Source organism: Rattus rattus, chromosome 2, assembly GCF_011064425.1.
Source record: "Rattus rattus isolate New Zealand chromosome 2, Rrattus_CSIRO_v1, whole genome shotgun sequence".
NCBI lineage: Eukaryota > Metazoa > Chordata > Mammalia > Rodentia > Muridae > Rattus > Rattus rattus.
In genome coordinates this window covers 124,881,671-124,901,258 of record NC_046155.1, presented here as the reverse complement: position 1 = coordinate 124,901,258, position 19,588 = coordinate 124,881,671, and the positions used below count along the sequence as shown (strand labels likewise).

Here is a 19,588-nt window from a genome sequence, read left to right as displayed (position 1 = left end):
GAAGGAAGAGTTCTAGAAATAATGAACCGAGTCTCTGGGAAAGAGAGAAACTGATGGATACTTCCTGAAAGGTGGGGGCATTCTGCATAGCATGCAGCAAGTTAATTATGAAGAAACTGGAGCCAGAACTGATGTGCAAAAGCAAGCAGCCGTGGTGAGAATCCTCTCCTCTTTGCTTTAAAAGATCATTCTGGCAGTGTGGGGATGGGTATATTAGGCTGCCATTATGGCAGGCCCCAACAAGGTCAAATGGCTTTGTGAAGTAAAATTAGGAGAGAATAGATAGACACTAAGACATACGCATGGGATGTTTGCAATCTTAATCATCATCCCTCTTCACATACAAGAAACAGTTTAGAGTGGCTAGTAATTCCCCTTGTAGTCACCCTTCATATGTGATCAATGATGGGATGCAAACCAAAGTCAGACTCATCACAGCCAGTGCATTGTCTTGCTGTCCTAAGGCTCCCTTGAATTGGCCCATTCCTTTTATTATATGAATATATTCACAGAGGCAGGTGTACACACACACACACACACACACACACACACACACGTATATGATTTTTTTTTTTGTAGACTTGTATTGCAAGAAATCTTAGACATTCTGTTGGTTAATTCTTTGCCAGTATGGGAATTCTCTTTATGACAATTTGGATAGGTGCATGATATCCAGAGTTCATTTTGGATGGGTGCATGATATCCAGAGTTCATTATGGGAATTCTCTTTATGACACTTTGGATGGGTGCATGATATCCAGAGTTCATTTTGGATGGGTGCATGATATCCAGAGTTCATTTTGGATGGGTGCATGATATCCAGAGTTCATTTTGGATAGGTGCATGATATCCAGAGTTCATTTGGCTCACAGTTTGTAGCAGGTTTTTCCTATAATTCTTTTGCCTCCTCCTCTTCCTCCCTCTCAGTGGTGGTCTCCAGTTACTTTCACATTATTTTGAATTTCAGTATTTTCTATTAGCATTTTAAAATTCATTTGAGGGACTGAGAAATGGTTCTGTCAATAAAGTTCCTGGGCTTAGGTCCCTAGAGTCTGTGTAAAGGTCAGGTGTGGCATGCACACTTGTATTTCCGTGCTATGGAGATGGAGACAGGAGAATTCCTGAGGCTTGCTGACTAGCCAAGCTAACTGACAAAGATCAATAAGTTCGGTGAGAGATTGTCTGAACTGTAAAATAGAGTTTGATGAAGGAAGATACCAGCAGTGCCCTCTGGCTTCCTTACCTGTGTGCAAACATTCCATTGGATGCATGTACCACTTTAAATACTCAGGTGATCCTCTATACATTCTCACCATACTTTTACATAGAGGTTTACAAAGTTGTTCATTTTTCATCTTATCAGTTTACCTGTGCATACAGATAGAATGAGATATCATAATCTTATTTTTAAATGTAATAGATTTTTTTAAATGATTTTACTGTCTTAACCCTGATTGGCATTGAACTTGTTATATAGCCCAAGTTGACTGGAACTCACAGAGTTCCACCTGCTTCTGTCCTCTCAGTGCCAGGATTAAAGGTGTGGGCCATCATGTCTGGCTTTAATAGATATTTCTTGATTGAAATGAATTGATGTTTTATAAATACAAATTTTAAGATTTAAGATTTGTAAATACAGATTCATAAGCCTTGTGCTAACATAATTTTTAATTAACTTTAATGTAAAAATAACTAATAACTCTAATGTAAAAATACAGAAATGAAATACAGCAGTAATCTCAAGGTTTAGATTGTGAACCTTTTGCTTTGTTACTCCATACTTAGAACTCCAGTTCCTAACCTTTGACATTCAAATAATTCCCTCTGAATTAGCATCAGCATTCCTCATTTGTGCTATATACCTGTACTTTCTATGGCTTACTCTAAATTCCAGTCTACATTGTTTATCACATCTGTGTAATTTCTTGTCCGACTGTCTGCCTATAAGAGTCAAGGTCTCAGTAGCCCAAACTAGCTTGAACTCACTACATAGCTGAGGTAAATTCCTAATAGTCCTGCCTCCACCCCCCAGGTGCCATGACTACAGCCCTGACTCTGTTCCAGGCTTTCTGAAATGTCTTAGAAATAACAGAGCCTAGCTGTATAGTCTTCCCCTGATCTCCCAACCAAGGACACTACTCATCCTTGGTTGACATCCCTTTTCCTTTGCATGTGACATTTCTCCCCTGCCTCCTCATTCTCTTCTCTTTCATGGCTTCTGGCTCTTTGGATAAATGGTTTCTTACTGTGAATCGTGTTTAAAATGGGATATGAAATAACTTTGTTGGCAGGGCCCTTTGGTAAACAGCATGCCCTTCCCCATTGTTCTACAAGAAGTCAATGTTGACTTCATGTGTTGACTGATGAGAACCTTCCATAGCCAGACTGAGGCTATGGCAAATGAGCGCATTCTTAGAAGACTGCAGGTGCTGTGGCTTACTCCCACACTAGCATACCAGAGAGGAGGGGCCCATCAGTGTGTGACCAGACGGAAATGTAAGATTGGTGCCTGATTTAAGGTGACTTTAGGATCCAGTGTGTCTAGCAGTTTAATAAGTTTGAGTACCTGGAAAAACACAAACCTATTATTAAGAGTAACATTAATTTTAATGTTACTGAAAATTTAATGAAAGCCAATTTCGTAGCTAACAATTCAGAATGCTAGTTTAATGGTCACAGGATTTCTAAGTGTTTTCTTTATGACAATGAAAAAACTTAGAAAATGGCAGTCCCCTCTGTGTGCTCATTGCTTAGATAGGCCATACAGTCTCATTAGCTGAAACTCAGAAGGAATAGTCTGTCTCTGGCCCTAGGAAGGCTTAGCAAAAAGCCTTTCCCTGAAAAATCTGCATCCCTTAAAATTTTGAGGGCAGATTAGAACAAAACTGAAGGACATGCAGAGGTCAGGACTGATGGCAGCCAGCTGTAGTTTCTCAGGTGCAGTGTGTTTACCTGATGGGATTTTAGGTCAGACCTTGGCATACATATTCAGGTGGTGGATTTTTGCTTCCTTTCCTTCAGCCTTTATCTTTGGATTGTCTAAAAAGGTTGCAGAGGAAATAAATATTTGTGATGGCTGGGAAGACTGGATGTTGCCATAGCCTGTATTATTAGAATGTTCAGTTACAGTCAGTAGCATGGACACTGCCAGAAACAAGACAAAAACATGTACCTCTATTGTCAAACTGGTAGATTCTCAGGATGGGTGGTTCTGGCTATCACAGAGGTCCTGGGCTACACTGAAGGAATGAAAAGAATACCAGACTGGGTCTGACATTTGTTACAATGTGCCTTTCATCATCCTGTACTCTGTACACTGCAACTCACTAGAACCTTGGAGTTCTGAGTGGCATCTATCTGAGCTGGGGTTTGTGGCAGTACCTATGGGCAAAGCAAAAAACATTTTTTTAATGTTCTGAGTGACTTCTCTCTCCAAATGATGCAGGTATTAAAATCTATTTCTAACTTTTATCTACCTCTGTAAAGTTTCTGAATCACCTTGGACTAGTCTCTACTTCTCCTATTCACTGAGTCACTTGTCCATTCTGTATTTTATTCATAGCTCTGTGGTTACACGAGAGCAAAATCTATGTGGGCAATCTCATTATCATTATAGCATGTTCATTTCTTATTAACCACCCAAATGATCGCAGTGTCCACAGTGATCTGAACTTTTTGCTTAACCTACTCAGAATTACATTTTTTAAAAAATACCAACAAAAAAAGTATAGTGCAAGCAACTAGTTTCTTAGTATGTAAACACCTTGGCTATAGAGATAATTTTGGGGGAAAGAAAGGGTCTAATAGATGATGTAACATTGCTATATCAGAAATACCTGTTAACTTTTGATCTCCTACAGCACATGTGACAAAAGTGTTACCACACAAGTGCTCCGTGCCTGGCATTATATCTGATCAACAGCAAGCATATGAAAATGGCTTCTAACAGAGCCACACAGTGTGGCTTTTAGTTGCCATGAGAATGAGGTTGTGGAGGTGAAGAAGAAAACTGAGCGATGCAAACCTGTGTGCCGCATCAGGGGTTCCGAAATAGGGCAAGAGGAGAGAGTACCGTTTAAACCAATTTCTCTGTCTTGAGAGCTTACTCACATGGTAAGCACAATATTATCCACACTGGAATATGATATGCTTGGCGTTGCTTTTACACAGGATGTGGTTGAAAGTGCTGATGCATGATTTAGCATTCTTTCTTTACTCGCTGCAACATGGAGATTGCCCTCTGGCTAATGGCATTGGCCATGACTGGTAGCATCTGGCTCAGATTACTGGCTATAATTTTGGCTTTGTGGGATATATGTCAACTTTTGTTTAAATAAGTTTGCATCTCTTAACTGCTGTACACTCACTTTTTAATCTGTGATAAAATATACATAATTTACCCTTTTAACTACTTTTGGGTACACTATACAGTTCCATGTTATTTAGTTATACTTTTTTTTTTTTATAAGCATCACAACTAGAAAGATCAAAACATTTCTATTTTTCCAAAGTGGAACTTCTCACCTGTTAAACAATAAGTCTTCATTCCTGTCCCTGGAAACCACCATTCTGCTTTCTGATTCTGCCTGCTCTGGGCCCCTTATGTAAGTGGAGTCACGCAGTATTTGTTTGTTTGTGGCTGGCTGGCTGGCTGTCTTACATCACTTAGCATAACATCTGAAGTTTATACAAATTGTAAGGTGCGTCAGAGTTCCTTTTTTAAGGCTAAATAACATTCTTTGTGACATCATATACTTTAGTTCACACACCGACCCCCTGAGCTGTGTTAGCTGTTTAGCTATTATGAGTGGTGTTCCTCTGACCATGTGTGTAAGTACCTGTTTGAATCCCTGCTTTCATTCTTTGGGTGTATGACCGGAATTGAAATTGCCGAGCCAAGATAATTGTGGTTTTTAGGAATGTCTATGTTGTTTGCCCCAGTGGCTCTAACATTTTACATGGTTTCTACCAGCAGTTTTCAAAAGACTTCCAGTTTCTCTGCATTCCCAAATAGCAGCATATGATTATGAAGTGATGGCCCATTCTGGTTTTGCTTTGCATTTCCCCAATGTACACTTTTATGCTATTTGTATTCCTAAGAAGCCAGTGAGTTGAGCTGTCTTCAGCTAATCTCACCTGCAGATAATGTGTATCTAACCAAGTCTGGGTCTAGACACACTTTTGTAAACATACTGCCTCAACAGTGTGTGACCTTGTCGAGCCTTTTGTCAAACTGTTACATCTCAGAGTCAACATAATTAAAGCACCTATCATCATTTTTCATCTAAATTTTCTGCATCTGTTTATTGTGGATCCCTCCATGTCTCTCTTTTTCTGGATTCTACCTTTTCCCACAGTTTTCCATTTAATCTTTTTCTGGATTCTAAAGGAAGCCTCCATGTGCTGCCACTAGGGCAGAGTAGTTCAGATTCCTCTTCTCTGGCCTTTGTCTTCCATATCCCCACCTATTGTCCAGTTTCCCATTTGTTTCTGTATTTCTATAGTGACTTTCTCAGTACAGTACTGAACTTGTCACCCTTGCCCGTCACCCCAGAGAATAAAGCATACTTCCATTTTAGCCCTATCTCCAATTTTTTCTTAGTGCAAATACTTGTGAAAATCACTGGGCTTTTTTTGCTTCTAAATATCAGATGCAAAAGTCTCTAATCTGGATTATCTACATAGGCTCCAGCGCCCTGGGTTCTAATACAAATGGTGCCTATGCCCAACAAAGGCACCATAGCTTCCCTTAGAGTCCTAACAGTCCTCTTACTCAAAGGGCTTAGGAGCCCCTCCCCTTCTCCCTTTCATTGAAAATATCTCTTTTTTTCCTTACATAATAAATCATGATTATAGTTTTTCTCCCTCTACTCCTCTCAACTTCTCCCCACCTTCCCTCCCATCCATATTCACCTCTTTCTGTCCCTCAGTAGAAAACAGTCTTCTGAGGAATTAAAATGAGTTAAAAACTAACACACACCAGAATAGGGCAAAGCAAGTAAACATAAGGAAAAGAGTCCAAGAAGAAAAGGTAAAAAAAAAACCAGGTACAGATGCGGAAATACACTTATTTGCACACTCCAGAATCACATAAAAATATTAGACTGGAAGCCATAATGTATAGGCAGAGGACCTAAAAGACAAAAAGAGAGAAGAAAATGTAAATAAAATTAAATTTAAATTAAGAAATGATAAGATTTAGAAGGAAAAAAAAAAAAAACCCTGACTACCTAGACCTATGTTCCTGGCCTCTAGCACTATCAGGTTCCATCCGTAGAACAGACCTTAATTAAGTGCAGCCATTTGTGTCACTGTTTCACCAGTGTACGGCACAGGCAGATAGCTGTTGTAAGCCTCGGGGTTTGGAGCCAGCTACCCTGATGCTTGCCTTCTCTCATACAACGTAACTTGAAGAAAAGTATATATAAGGCTTTTTTTGTCCAGCACCTATTGTCTTTGCTTAGGAATGCTAGGGCAAGCTTATTGACCACACTGAAACTTCCATCTTCTCGGAGGAGTTTTTAACTTTCAAAGTTTAAGATGTGAAACTGTCACAATCCTGGGGTTTAGTTTTTTTCAAAAAACTCACAAATGACAAAAGGGTTTCTCTGACAAGAAAAATCACAGATAAGAACAAAACATTGACAAAATGGTTGTCCTGGTATAGCCATTTTGACCCTTTCCCAAAAGTGGACCAGGGCCATTTCTAGGTATATTCCTCAAAAAAAAAAAAAACTTGTATAAATCATAGAAAATGTTCAACCTATTATTTACCTCCTAGAAAGTCAGTGCTGGATGAATAGATAGTAATTATGAATATTATTTGGAATTAATGAAACACTAAATAAGGTAGATGAATATTGGATACCATCACCATTATATACATTACATTTATACAAAACAGCCAGATCCAGCTCAGTGTCTCCAAGAGAAAGGATTTAAAATGTTTTTCTTTACTGACAAGTATTAAACAAGAAAGGATAGAAATAGACATATACAGAAATGACTTCAGTTTTACCTGTCTTATTAAAATGCAAAGTTGAACTCATTATAGTAACCTATGCCTCCCTATGTCAACTGCAATGATTATTAAACAATTATTCAATAAAATTAGAATATAACCATAAAATATAAGTTAAGAAACTATAGAAAAGTTGAAAGGAATATTAGTTTATGATCATTCAAGTATAATTGCTCACTTAAAATTCAGTCAAATTAGGATTTTTTTTTTTTGCTACAAAGGGATGATTATTTTGCCATATTCAGTACCTATTTGTTTTATAAAATTAATAATACTGATTGTTTTAAAATGTGGGGTAGTTCTGAAACTTTAGCTTTCTTAAGCTAGTAAGTTAACTTGTGTCTTAATAGGACTGTTTGACATACACTCACCCTTCGAAAGCATCTAGAGCAAAAGGGTCAGTCACCAGACCTGCAGACATGCATGAGGCTTCTGGAAGGTTTCCTAACACTAGTATTTCCTCACCACATAATATATTCTCTTAAAGAGAGTCTATTTTACCTTAATTTTGTTTTCATTCTCATGAGTTGTTGCACAGTGGAGTGATGGCTAAATGTAACATAGCATTGCTTAGCCTGAGAGAAACAGAGTTTAGTGAGTGCATATTCAAGAAGAGTGTTTCCTTTACATGTCGGCCATGGAGCAGAGTTGATCTTGAAAAGGGTTAAATTTTGAAGACACGGGCTTTGCCAAATATTGGCTGACAAGGTCACCGGGAGCCCTGGAGAGGGGAGCGGCATAGTTCAGGGAGACAGACCCGCTTCCATGTTCTTCACGCTGATGTTTGAGACTCCGCTAAACTTTGTTATTTATGTTGTCTACATTTATTTCAGTGTTTCTGCCACCTCTGTTATACTAAAAGGGGCAAAAGGACTTTTTTACGTTTCCCACTTCAGAATTTACTTTCATGCTGAATTATGATAGCTTTGATTGCTAACAGAGAAACATCTCACAGTAAAAATGAGATACAGGTTAAAAAATTAAAAAATTCCCCATGCCACTACTCGGAGATTTTTTCGTTTGTTTGTTTTAGTTTGGCTTTACCGATTTTTTAAAAAGAAAGTCTGCCGAGGCTTGGAGAAGTGGCTCGGCAGCTCAGAGCACATAGTGCTCTCGCAGAGTTTGGTTCTCAGCACCCATGTCGTATCCCTCACAGTACCCTGGTCTCCTTGGGTACAGTCATTCACATGTATACACACACACACAGTGTAGTAATAATCCCTTCAAGCTGTTTCTCTGAAAGATGAGGGCAATGTTTTGAAGTCACTGACTTTGGTTACTGCTAGCTGTGCATGCCCAGGTCACCTTTGTGGAGAGGATCTTCTGTGTAATCCAGGCAAGCTACTGAAACTGCGTTCCACTTCGACCACTCGTTCTTGCCGTCTTTCTTTCTGTGCTAATGAAACAGCAGAGATGAGCAATTAGTGTCCATCTGATGTACCTAAACTTGCAGTTGCTCACAAGTAATTTATTTCTCCTGTTGTCAAAAATAGGAAGAAAAGGCCACGTCCTTCAGCAGAGTCCTCATTCAACTTGGTGTGCATTAAATACAATTATTTTTATCAGCACAGCAGTTCAATTTTTTTCACTAGTGACCACAAATATAATGGGTATATTTTATATTCTACAGGCCACTAAATAAAACCATGGCCTCTTCTGGCATTCTAGTTATTCATCTATATGATAGCTTATTTGTGTTATTCAGAATTTCAATTTAATTTCAGTGGGATTAAAGTTAAAGTGCTGATAAAAACTATTTTGTATGTTATACTTTTGAGGGTCTAATTTATACGCAAAATACCCACTGGTATAGGGATATAGTTGAGCTGTAGTTCGCTTGAATATCAGCCACAGTGCCCTGCATTTGATCCTTATCACCAGGATACACACACATACCCACCCAGTTTATTTTTGCATTTTGGTGAGTTTTAATAAATATTATATAGTCACCACTCTATAACACGGAAGTACATTGATTCGGCTCAAAAGTTCCTCTGTCTTACCTCCTCTTCTTCTCCCTGCTAATCACTAATATGTCTTTTGGTGCTGAAATTTTACCTTTTCTAAAATGACATAAAGATTAAAAACATGCAGTAAGTAAGCCTCTGCGTCTAGTCTTTGCCATCTGCCTCGCAGCATAAAATTATCCGTGTTGTTTTAATCAGTAGATCATTCCTTACAAATGTTGCATCGTATAGATGTAAGACAAGTTATTTCTGTCAGTCCGAGTCTATCATGAGTTAAGCTGCCATTAAAAAGTCTTAGTACAGAAATATGTTTGGGCCTGGCAAGATTGTTCAGTAGGTCAAGGTACTTGCCGACAAGGCTGATAACCTGAGTTTGATAACAGGGATTTACATTGTGGTGTAAGGGAACCAACTGCCTCAGGTATTTCTGACTAATACACACCATGGCATGAGCACTCATGACACACAGCGAGAGAAAGAGAGAGAGAGAGAGAGAGAGAGAGAGAGAGAGAGAGAGAGAGAGAGAGAGAGAGAGAGAGAGATATTGAGGATGGATCTTAAAGGAAGATTTTGCTTTTATTAGTAATTTTAACCCATTGCTGGGTAAAATATGAGTGTTGTTTGACATTGCAGAAGCTGCTAGCCTAGTTTGTAAACTTTGACTATCCTTTCACATGACATTAGTAGTATGTCCATGTCCCCATTACTTTACATTCTGGCAAACACTTTGTACTCTTAGTCTTTAATCTTAGATGTTCTAGTGGACATATATTTGTATGCCTTTGAGGTTTATTTAATTTTTTTTATGTATGCCATGTGCATTCAGGTACCCATCCCCCAGAGGCCAGAAGAGGCCATCAGAGTCTCTGGAACTGGAGTTCCAGGCAGTTCTGAGCTGCCTGACATAGGTTCCCTCTGAAAGGGCAGCGGGCGCCCCAACCCACTGTGCAGTCTTCCTTACTGTTTCCGCTTCTGTTCTGTTGAATGGCACTGCTAGGAATGCTTTCCCGTGTACATCTTATATCCATTCGTGCTGTTACTTAGTAAGCTGCTTACTCTCCTCCCCTGCCTGTTTGCTCGCTGTTGAAATAAGTTGGCATCTTTGTCAAATTAAGTAACTAACTTCAGTTCTTTACCACTGACCTTTATTCTGTTTTATACCAGTACTATATTGGTTTGATTCATGTGACTCTTAAAGTCCTGCTTATGATTTTAGGGATATAACTGTTAGAGTTTCTGATTTGTCCCCATGGTGTAAATGTTATTCATTTACATTTTTCCCTATCTGAATGTCTTGGTTCTACTACAAATACCATAGCTTTTGTTTTCAGTTTCAGGTTCTTCGTATCTTCACCAGTACATAAAACTAATACTGATTTGGAGTTCTGCCTCGCAACCCTCAGGCACTTGCTCTAGTAGCGTTTTGGTTGTTTGGAATTCTCTATGTAGACAGTTATGTCATCTCTGAGAAGTTTCATTCTTCCAGTTGCATGTATTGTGTTTCTTTTCTGTTCAGTGCACTAAGTAGCCCACCAGAGCAATACTGGATAGAAGTGGCATGGGGAGGTTCTTCAGTCTTGGTCTTGATTTCACACTAATGTGCTTAGTCTTCATATCATTGGAAATGATAAATGATGTTGACTGACTATAGGGCTGTCTTGCTGCGTTTAAGAAAGTCTTATCAGGTTGAGCAGTTTTTTTCTGTTAGTGTTCTGATAATTTATTTTAACAGATACCAGGTCTTACCAAGTTGTTTTCCTTGGTATGTGGGTTGGTAGACCTAAATTGAATTTTTAAATTGTTTTTTTTTTTTGAGACTATAATGTATTTATATCATTATCACCTTCCCTTTCCTTTCCTCCCTCCATCAATTGCTGTTACATATATATTTTTCTCCCGCAACGCTACGTACAATAACCTTTTGTTCTTAGAATTAGCCCACTCGTTCACGATATGCTTATCTTCCACATGTATTGCTTAAGTCAGTTTATCAAAAATTCTGCTGGTGATTCTGCACCATTCCTAAGAGTGATCAGTGTTTTTCTGCCTTTATCTGGTTTTGATGTTGGAGGCTCAGGAAACAAACTGTGAGTGGTTGTTTATTTGTCTGTTTCCTAAATGTGTTTGCGTAAAATTTGTGTTATCGCTTCCTTAAGTGTTTGTGGGATTCCCCAGAAAGCCTCTTTGCCTGGGGCTCCCCTTGAAGGAAAGTTTTAAACCACAAATTCGGTGACTTAAATGAATACTGAAGTTACTTATATCACTGTAAGCAAATTTTGATCATTTCTTTAGACTTAATGAACTTTACACAAAAGTTTATAGTGATTCGTTATTATCCTTCCCATGTGAGACCCTGTGGTTTCCCACTTGTGGTTCCATCTCGTAGCGCGAGGGTAGCTTGTAACCTTCCTCATCAGAGGAGCTTCGCTTTGACGGTACGATCGCCCAGCTTTTCTGACTGTTGAAACTAGCCGTGTTCATGCGTTCTGAGTCACTCATTTCTGTTCATTGTAGGGGTGCTTTTTTCTTTGGTTGGTTTGTTTTTGTTCGTGTGTGTGTGTGTGTGTGTGTGTGTGTGTGCATTCAGGTTTTGGATTAATGTACTATCTTGATTCTTTCCCCTTTATTGAAAATAGATTTTTTTTCTTACATAAAATGTTCTAATTATAGTTTCCTCTCCTCTCTAATTACAGTATCTCTTCCTCCACTCCCCTCCAGATCCACCCCCTTCCTGTCTCATAGAAAACAATCAGGCCAATCCTTTGGTGGTGGCCTTCAATCCCAGCATTCCTGAGGTAGAGGCAGGTACATCTCTGAGCTCAAGGCCTGCAGAGTAAGTTCCAGGACAGCCGAGTCTTGAAAAAAGAAACAAAATATATTAAAAAAGAAAAAAAAGAAAAACAAAACAAATGTTTTCCTATATGATAATAATAAGACACAACAAAAGCTAGCACACTGGGATAGGACAAAACAAACAGAAGGAAAGAGCCCAAGAGAAGGTGCAAGAGTATAGATATCATCTGCACATTCCAGTACCTATGAAAACACTAAGCTGGAAATCATAGCGGATGGCCAGAAGACATGTAGGGTAAAAAGAGGGGAAAATAGATATAAATAAAATAAAAATAAACAGTAATAAAACATTTTTTTAATGGAAAAATTTGTGACATTCCATTTTGAGACAAGGGACCTCCAAAAATGCCATTGCGCTCATTTTCTGCTGGCCACCTGCCACTGGATATGCAGGCCATCCTTAAGAGTGGTCTCTTTCCCCAGTGAGACTCCCTGGAAGGAAAATAAATTTTTATTTGCAAATGGTTATCAATTGGAGATGGCTTCTGGGATGGGGGCATGTGTCCACTTCATTTAGCTCTAGGACCCCATCTGATGCAGACCTGTGCAGGCCCTGGGCATGCTGCCTCAGTCTCTATGGGATCGTTTGTATGCCAGCCCTGTTGTATCGAGAAGGCCTTGACATTTTGTTATCCTCCATCCCCTCTGGTTCTTACACTTTCCAGCCTTCTCTTCTTCCAAGTTCCCTGAGCCCTTAGGGGAGGAATCTGATGGAGACATCTCTTTTAGAACTGAGTGTTCAAAGGTCGCTTACTCCCTGTTTAATGTCTGGCTGTGGGTTTCTGTATTAGTTCCAATTTGGGACAGGAGGAAGCCTCTCTGGTGATGGCTGGATAAAGCACTGATCTCTGAGTATAGCAGAATATCATTAGGACTCACTTTGTTGTTACTGTTTGTTTGTTTGTTTGTTTGTTTGTTTTTTCAAGACAGGGTTTCACTGTGTAGCCCTAGCTGTCCTGAAACTTACTCTGTAAACAGAACTCACAGAGATTCATCCACCTGCTCTGCCTCCCAAGTACTGGAATTAAAGGTGTGGGCCATCACCACTTTTTGTTTTACCCTAGGTCCCTGGACTGTCTGGTCTCAGGTTCTTGGTTACCAAGCAGTGTGAGGAATTGGTTCTCTCTCATGGAGTGGGCCTTCAGTTATATCACATGCTGTTGATCCCTTACTCCCACAAACTTTGTGCCACCATACATTAGTAGATCTTGTAGGCAGGATGCCATCATCAGTCCAAGGGTTTGTGTCTGGGTTAGTGTTTCTCTTTCTCCTGGAATGTTTTTAGTGAAGCATTTTTAAATGTTACATTTTTGTTCTAAGCACTGCAATTAGTGATATCCCACAAATTTTTATTCAGAAGTTTTAATTTGTATTCAGTTCAACATATTTTCTTTTAACATTTCTTAGATGAGGGGTAGGATACTTAGTAGTTTTATTTGCAAAAATGTTTTCTTTATCTTTTCATTTTTAAAATCTGTGTGGGATTCCAGTCCTTTGATTTGGGTTTCTGGTTTAGTAGTGTTGTAGTTAAAAAAGCAAACCCTTTTTGTGATTTTAATCCTGTTAAATATGCAGAAGTTTTATTTTATTTAGAGTCATTTGGTGTATCCTATATGAACATCTTACATGTACTTGTTAGGAATGTGCCCTGTGTCCTGTGTGTCAGTGAGGTAGGATCATTGGGTGTCTCTGAGGTTTTCTAGATCTTGTGTCTACTTGTTTTGTCAGTTAGTGAGAACAGTGTTGACTATTTGATGTTAATTAAAGACACGTACTACTTAATTAAGCTAGGAAGTTGTAAGGATAAGGTAGTTGAGCGGATGGATTCCCAAGTCGTGCACACTGACTCCCAGTGCCGTTCCTGCTATGTTTTGGGCAACCTTCTTTGGTTTAATAGAAACTTCTTGTAGCTATTATGATCATTTGAGAGAAAAATGAATGGTGAATTTTTAACATGGCACCTGGTGTATAGTTATTCTTAAATAGGAATTATTTCGTATTTTTAAAATCCTCAAATTGTATGTACTTTTCAAAATTGCAAGTTATAATATCAAATAATATTTTAGTATTTTCTCTCTTTATTTGTTAATTTCTTTACTTCACACTTGTTCTGAACTGTGGCCTGCATTTTGTAGATCTTTTCTCATTTATGTCACACACCATGATTACTGACAGTCTGTGCACAACTTTCAGCTGCATGTAGACTGCCTTATTTTTATTACAGTAGACTTCTGTTTTCTTTCCTGGCATAACTTCACCTATCTTACAATAAAATACTAATAGTCAGAGGTATGAACAATATATAGATTTTTTTTTCTGGAGCTATGAAGTTCCTTATTGTCTGAAACACATTATTTATGTCTTCCAGATCAACCGAGAAAGCTGGTGTGCCATAGAGCCCTGCCCTGAAGCAGCATCTCTCTTAGCTTCCAAGCAGAGCTCAGGTATGCACGCTCACAGTCCTGCTCTGTGAGACACTGCTGTGAGCTGCCATTCTTGAGTGCGTTATACAGCAAACTGGAAGAAGACACGGGGGCAGGGGAGTGGATAGATAAGCATTTGACTTCACAGTGAGATAAAGGCACAAGAGTTTTCCTTAATTTTATTTTAGGAATTAATAGTAATTTTAGTAATTGTGAGGCTATGAGTTATTAATCATTTATAAGGGAAACCAGTGGTATAAAGTTATAAATTCATGTTGCTAGGACCGAACCTGTGGTTCTTATTTTTGGCTCTGCTGATGCAAAAACAAACAGAAACCATAGCTCTTGTTTTAAAGGGAATAGGAGGTAGTTTGTTCTAGAACCAAATTTGAGTGACCATAGCTCAGGAACATGGATTCAGGGTACCCCAAATTCCATGTTCCAGTGTAGAAGCAGTTTCATAAAGTTTTTACAGCAATAAAACAAAGAAAACCATAAATCAAGACACCTTTTATATGGAACCAGAGAGAGAGGTGGCTACAGCAAGAAGGGTGATGCTCTGCGGTGAGTCCCAGATGCCACTGATGATACTTTTAGCTTTGAAATTGATAAAAGGTAGTGGTCTGCTATGTATACATTCCAAAAGATTTTTATCTGTTAGTCAAATGGTATTAGTTCCAACATAGAGGGGGACAAGGAATGGCAATTCCAGGGGCTTAAGCTAAGCTAACCCAGACAAGGTAATTAATCACGGGACCTGCAACAATCCAACTTCCCCATTCACTGCAGTCTGTCTTTGCAGATACAGCTTCATTCCAGAAAACTTCGACAGCTATATACTGGAGTCATCTGGGCAAGAGAACTTTGAAAATACATGATCCCTTGGTCTTGGCCTTAGTGGTTCAGATTTATTGGGTTGGGATGCAGGATGGACATCCACTAGAATCTTTAAGGCTCCTGTTATCCTGTGTAGGTAGAATTGTCAGAAGTCTTTAGTTACATGCCTATGATCTATCAGTAATAACAGATAAGATCTTGCCTGATAATAACACTAGTTAGGAGTCCTAACTTCACCCCATGTTTAGCTAATTCTGACATAAGATTCATTCCCCAGTGTCTGGGTTCCACTGTCTTGTATCTGTAAAGTGTTACTGGGCTGCCTCACAGAGGGCTGTGACACAGACATCAATGTGAGTGGCACTCTGAGCTCACTCCTGGGCTGGCTCCTGTACTGCTAAGTGAGCAATAACTTTACACTGCTGAGTTCTCCAGTCCACTCCACCAACAAAGCCGCTGTTTACAGTTCTCAACTCCGACTATCACAGAGGAAGTATTGAGAGCAAATGTGGAAAGTGTTTTCTTCAGTATTTTTCACACTCCTTGAGAGCGCTGTCTCAGAATATTATGTTATGATTGTATTCGGGGCTACAAATCCAAAGGTGTTGAAAGTAAAAGTATCCACACCGTGCTCTGCTGTCTGTAGCTCTCAGGACTTTTCTGAAAGTGTAGGTAGCCACCCCCTAATGAAAACTTCTGCCATGTAATTATTGAATGACGTCTTGGAACTTGAGCATTCATAACACAGAAAAACTTCTAGAAATCATGGCTCAGTTTATTCCTTTAAGGAACTGAATTTCTGTTGTAGTCTTTGTCAGGACACAATTGTGCAAACTGTTAAAACATCTCTTTACACTATAACTCCCAGAATAAGTAGCTTGGTCATATATTAAGGATTTATGAAGCCTGAACTTTATTTAGGATACATATCACATACCTGTAGTGTGCTACATGCCGGATGTCCAGTTAATACATTTCAAGTATGCTGTTAACTGTCGGTGTGACTCTAGGGTTTTGCTGATGGCCCCATGTTAGTGATAAAGAAGTGAAGACCTACAGGGTCAAATACCTGGATTTTTCTTTTAAACAAGATCAATCTAAACATGCTAAAATCAGCGTCCTCTGATTAACTTTTTACTTCACTATATTGCACTTCATTCATTAAGATGTGGGTGTAGGAAGACAGTAAGGATTCTATTTCTTTTGAAAATATCCCAACATATATGACATGGGTGTACATTGTTTGTCTTTAGGGATCCCTACAACCCATGAAGGTCATGGTAGGGTTGTAATGGTTTATGGTTGCTCTCTTTCTGGATTCCTTTTTTCCCTCCATATTCTTCTTTCCTCCAGTGTTTAACCTCACATATTAACCCTCTTCTTATCCCCGACTTGGTTGATAGCCTTGTGTTAGCTTGGCTTTATTTTGGGGGTAAGGCACTTCTACCAGAGCTGAATCTATGGATGTTTTATGCGAGTGTCTCGTGTGGGCGTTTTGGCATAGTCTTTAGAGTGCCAGCTAGCCCTGTAGCAGCCCAGCAGTGTCTTTCAGCCAGTACCCCAGTTCCCTCTCAATTACAGCATGAAGGTTTTTGGAGTTTTCCAAGTAGCAAAAGGGGCAAGAATAGAAAAATCACAAACCCACCAACTGTAGTTTTTGTGTACTGTATAGAATGGTTGTGGGGAGGGGTGGCTAGAATACCTATCATTTAGGGTCCTTTGAAGAAGCCATACTATTTCCATTGAACTAACATTCTGAAATTATAATCTAAATTCATAATTGTGACTGACATACTTAACTCATAGGTCCCGCCTCACTTGTTATGGTATTCCTTATAATTCTGCAATGAAATTATCTATTACTCTGCTCATTTATACCACAAGAGTGTGAATAACCCATTCTGCAAGCACACTCCAAAGGCCTTCCTGGGACCTAGCCAAATGCCTAACAGAAAGAGTAATTATATCAGTTAATATACCTAAAAGCTACTAATTAGACCATGTCTTTTCTAACTTTGTAAATATCTAAAATGGAGGAAAGACTGGGAAAGCAGAAGTAGGTGAACAATAGAAAATGACTGAATGTTGGTATGAAACAGAAAATAAATTAAAAAAAATAGCTAATGGTTAAATAAATGTTCTTTTTCAGAATGCAGAAGCTTCATAGATGTCAGACTGGGCACGGAGTGTGCCACAAAAGAAGGCGTGCTCCAGAGAGCGTCAGGGAGTGATTCTGACCTCTTTCACTCACCCAGTGATGAAATGGACAGCATCATCTTCTCAAAGGTATTGGATGAACCTTCTACTCATTTTTGACCAGAGACTCTCCTAGTCTCATGTGGCCTCGATTAACCCCTTTTTACTGTGACTTTCCCCGTGTGCTCCATGTCGTATATGACTAGCTACTGAGTTGTGATCAAGGTAGCTGGTTCCATGAGTTTAAGCTTTTATTGGAGTCAAAAAGTGTAGGAGTTCCTTTAAAATGAACTAAGTCAGATGACAGTGAGCACCCTTCAGTGGTTAGGAAGGGACCACAGCTCAGACTGTATGATGTCATATACATAAACTAACCATAGAGTCATTCTGATTAATGTGTGAATGCCTGAAACTTACATCTAAGCCTGGTGAAATCATCCTTCTTCCAGACTGCTTAATTGGGACTTTCTAGATCGACAGTAGGGAACTTGGCCTTTTTCTCGAGTGAAGAGCTGGGGAAGATGGAGGTTGGGAGCCTGGGGTTGTTCCTGTTTGCCGCAGATGCTTCCCACAGCACAGAGGGCAGGTCATGCTGTACTCAGTTACATGCCACGAGTGCTTTTCCTAATAGTAAGGGCCGAAGGGACAGAAGTGTAGCAGCTGTGAAGGTGCGTCTCCCTGGTTTTGAAGTCACGCTGAGAGCAGCTTTATTAGTGGGTGACTCAGCTGTCCAACACAGTGAGTGTGATCCTCCCATGTCTTATCTGTTATGGTATAGAAATGATATCATAAAATTCAAGAATTCTGCTCTTCTCGCTTTGGCCATTGCCCCTCATCTTCCATTTGTCCTGCTCTAACACTTTCTACCCTGTTCTTTTGACTGTCTTCTGAAGGATCTTGAAAAGATTATGGCACAACCTTGGGATTTCTATCTTGTCACTTGCTGACTAGGCATGGTGTCACATGCCTGTAATCCCAGCACTCAAGAGGCTAGGGTACGAGGACTGTGAATGTGCTGTGGTAATTCAGCCATCTCACAGGATTTAAGAAGGGAAGATTTGCCTTTGAAGCAATATAGGAAAAGGAAAATCAATGTTTTTTGTTTTACCTACCTTCCTTCCTCCCCTTTTCCTTCCTTCTAGTTAGAACTCAAAATAAATGCATTTCTTAAGTTACATTTCTAAGAAGGAGGGATATGTGCCTCAGTGCTCATGTAGAAATCGGGTTAAAAAATTCTAGCTTTAAAGTTGGCTCATAATGCCTGGAACTGGTAATAAATAGAAATTATCAAACAATTATGTGTGCTTGTCTAACCTAATAGTAAAAAGACTTTAATATTTATTTTTATATTTAAGTTTGCTTATGGAGGCCAGAATCCCCTGGAGCTGGCATTACATAACGTGTAAACTACCCAACATTTAATTCTGAGAACTGAACTCAGGTTCTGTGGAAGAGCAACAAACACTTAACTGCTGAGCCATCTCTCCAGCTTACCTTTTGTTTTTTGAGTTGAATAATCTTCCTTCAGGAAATATTTGCTTGCCTACCTCTTAGATATATAGCATGTGAACAGTTTGTTCTGGTATTACCCTCTCTGAGCAGAAGATAATTTATAAAAAGGACTTTTGCTAGATACTGCACATTTTTCCCCAGGGAGAATAGACAGTTTTTTTAAAGCTGAAGCATATAACTCGGACAAACTTCTGCCTACATTGTAAACTCTGAGAGTGCTTTAGAGAAAAGCCAGGCAGCGTGGATGAACTTTCACCTCCTCCTGAATGCCTGGGAATGTCCAGATGGCCTGAGACCAGGTCAGGGTGGGGGTGGGGATGATCCCTCCGTTTCTTGTTCCAAAGCAGTGAATGACCAAGAGTCCTTGGAATAGCTACTTCTCCTAGCCGTTGACAAAATTAAAGCCCTTGGAATAACTAATTTTCCTAGTGTTGATAAAACTAGGAGCTGGTTAATATTACAAGGCACTCATCTGAATATTTTTATATATGTTTATCTCAAAAATAAGTCCAACAACCAGGTTGGTTTGTTTGTCTGTTTGTTTGTTTGTTTGTTTGGTCCCTCTTACCAGACAAGGAATAGAGGTTTTGGTTGGTGTGCTGGCTAGTTTTATGTCAACTCGATCAGACTAGAGTCATTTGAACAGAGAGAACCTCATTTGAGAACATGCCCCCTCCCAGATTGCTGTAGCCAAGGTTGTGCTGCATTTCCTTAATTGGTGATTGATGGGGGAGGCCCAGCTCATTGTAGGTGGGGCTGCTGCTGGGCTGGTGATCCTT

The 19,588-nt window shown here is 39.3% G+C and overlaps 1 protein-coding gene across 1 annotated transcript in view; it reads left to right on the top strand.

Moving 5' to 3' along the window:
* The window catches only part of Akap13 (A-kinase anchoring protein 13), a 291,723-nt gene that overhangs the window by 194,438 nt on the left and 77,697 nt on the right, over nucleotides 1-19,588 (top strand). Inside the window, exons 9-10 of the mRNA XM_032895110.1 lie at nucleotides 14,210-14,285; nucleotides 17,251-17,387. Of these exons, the coding sequence (XP_032751001.1) occupies nucleotides 14,210-14,285; nucleotides 17,251-17,387 (213 nt within the window). The remainder of the gene's footprint in view (nucleotides 1-14,209; nucleotides 14,286-17,250; nucleotides 17,388-19,588) is intronic.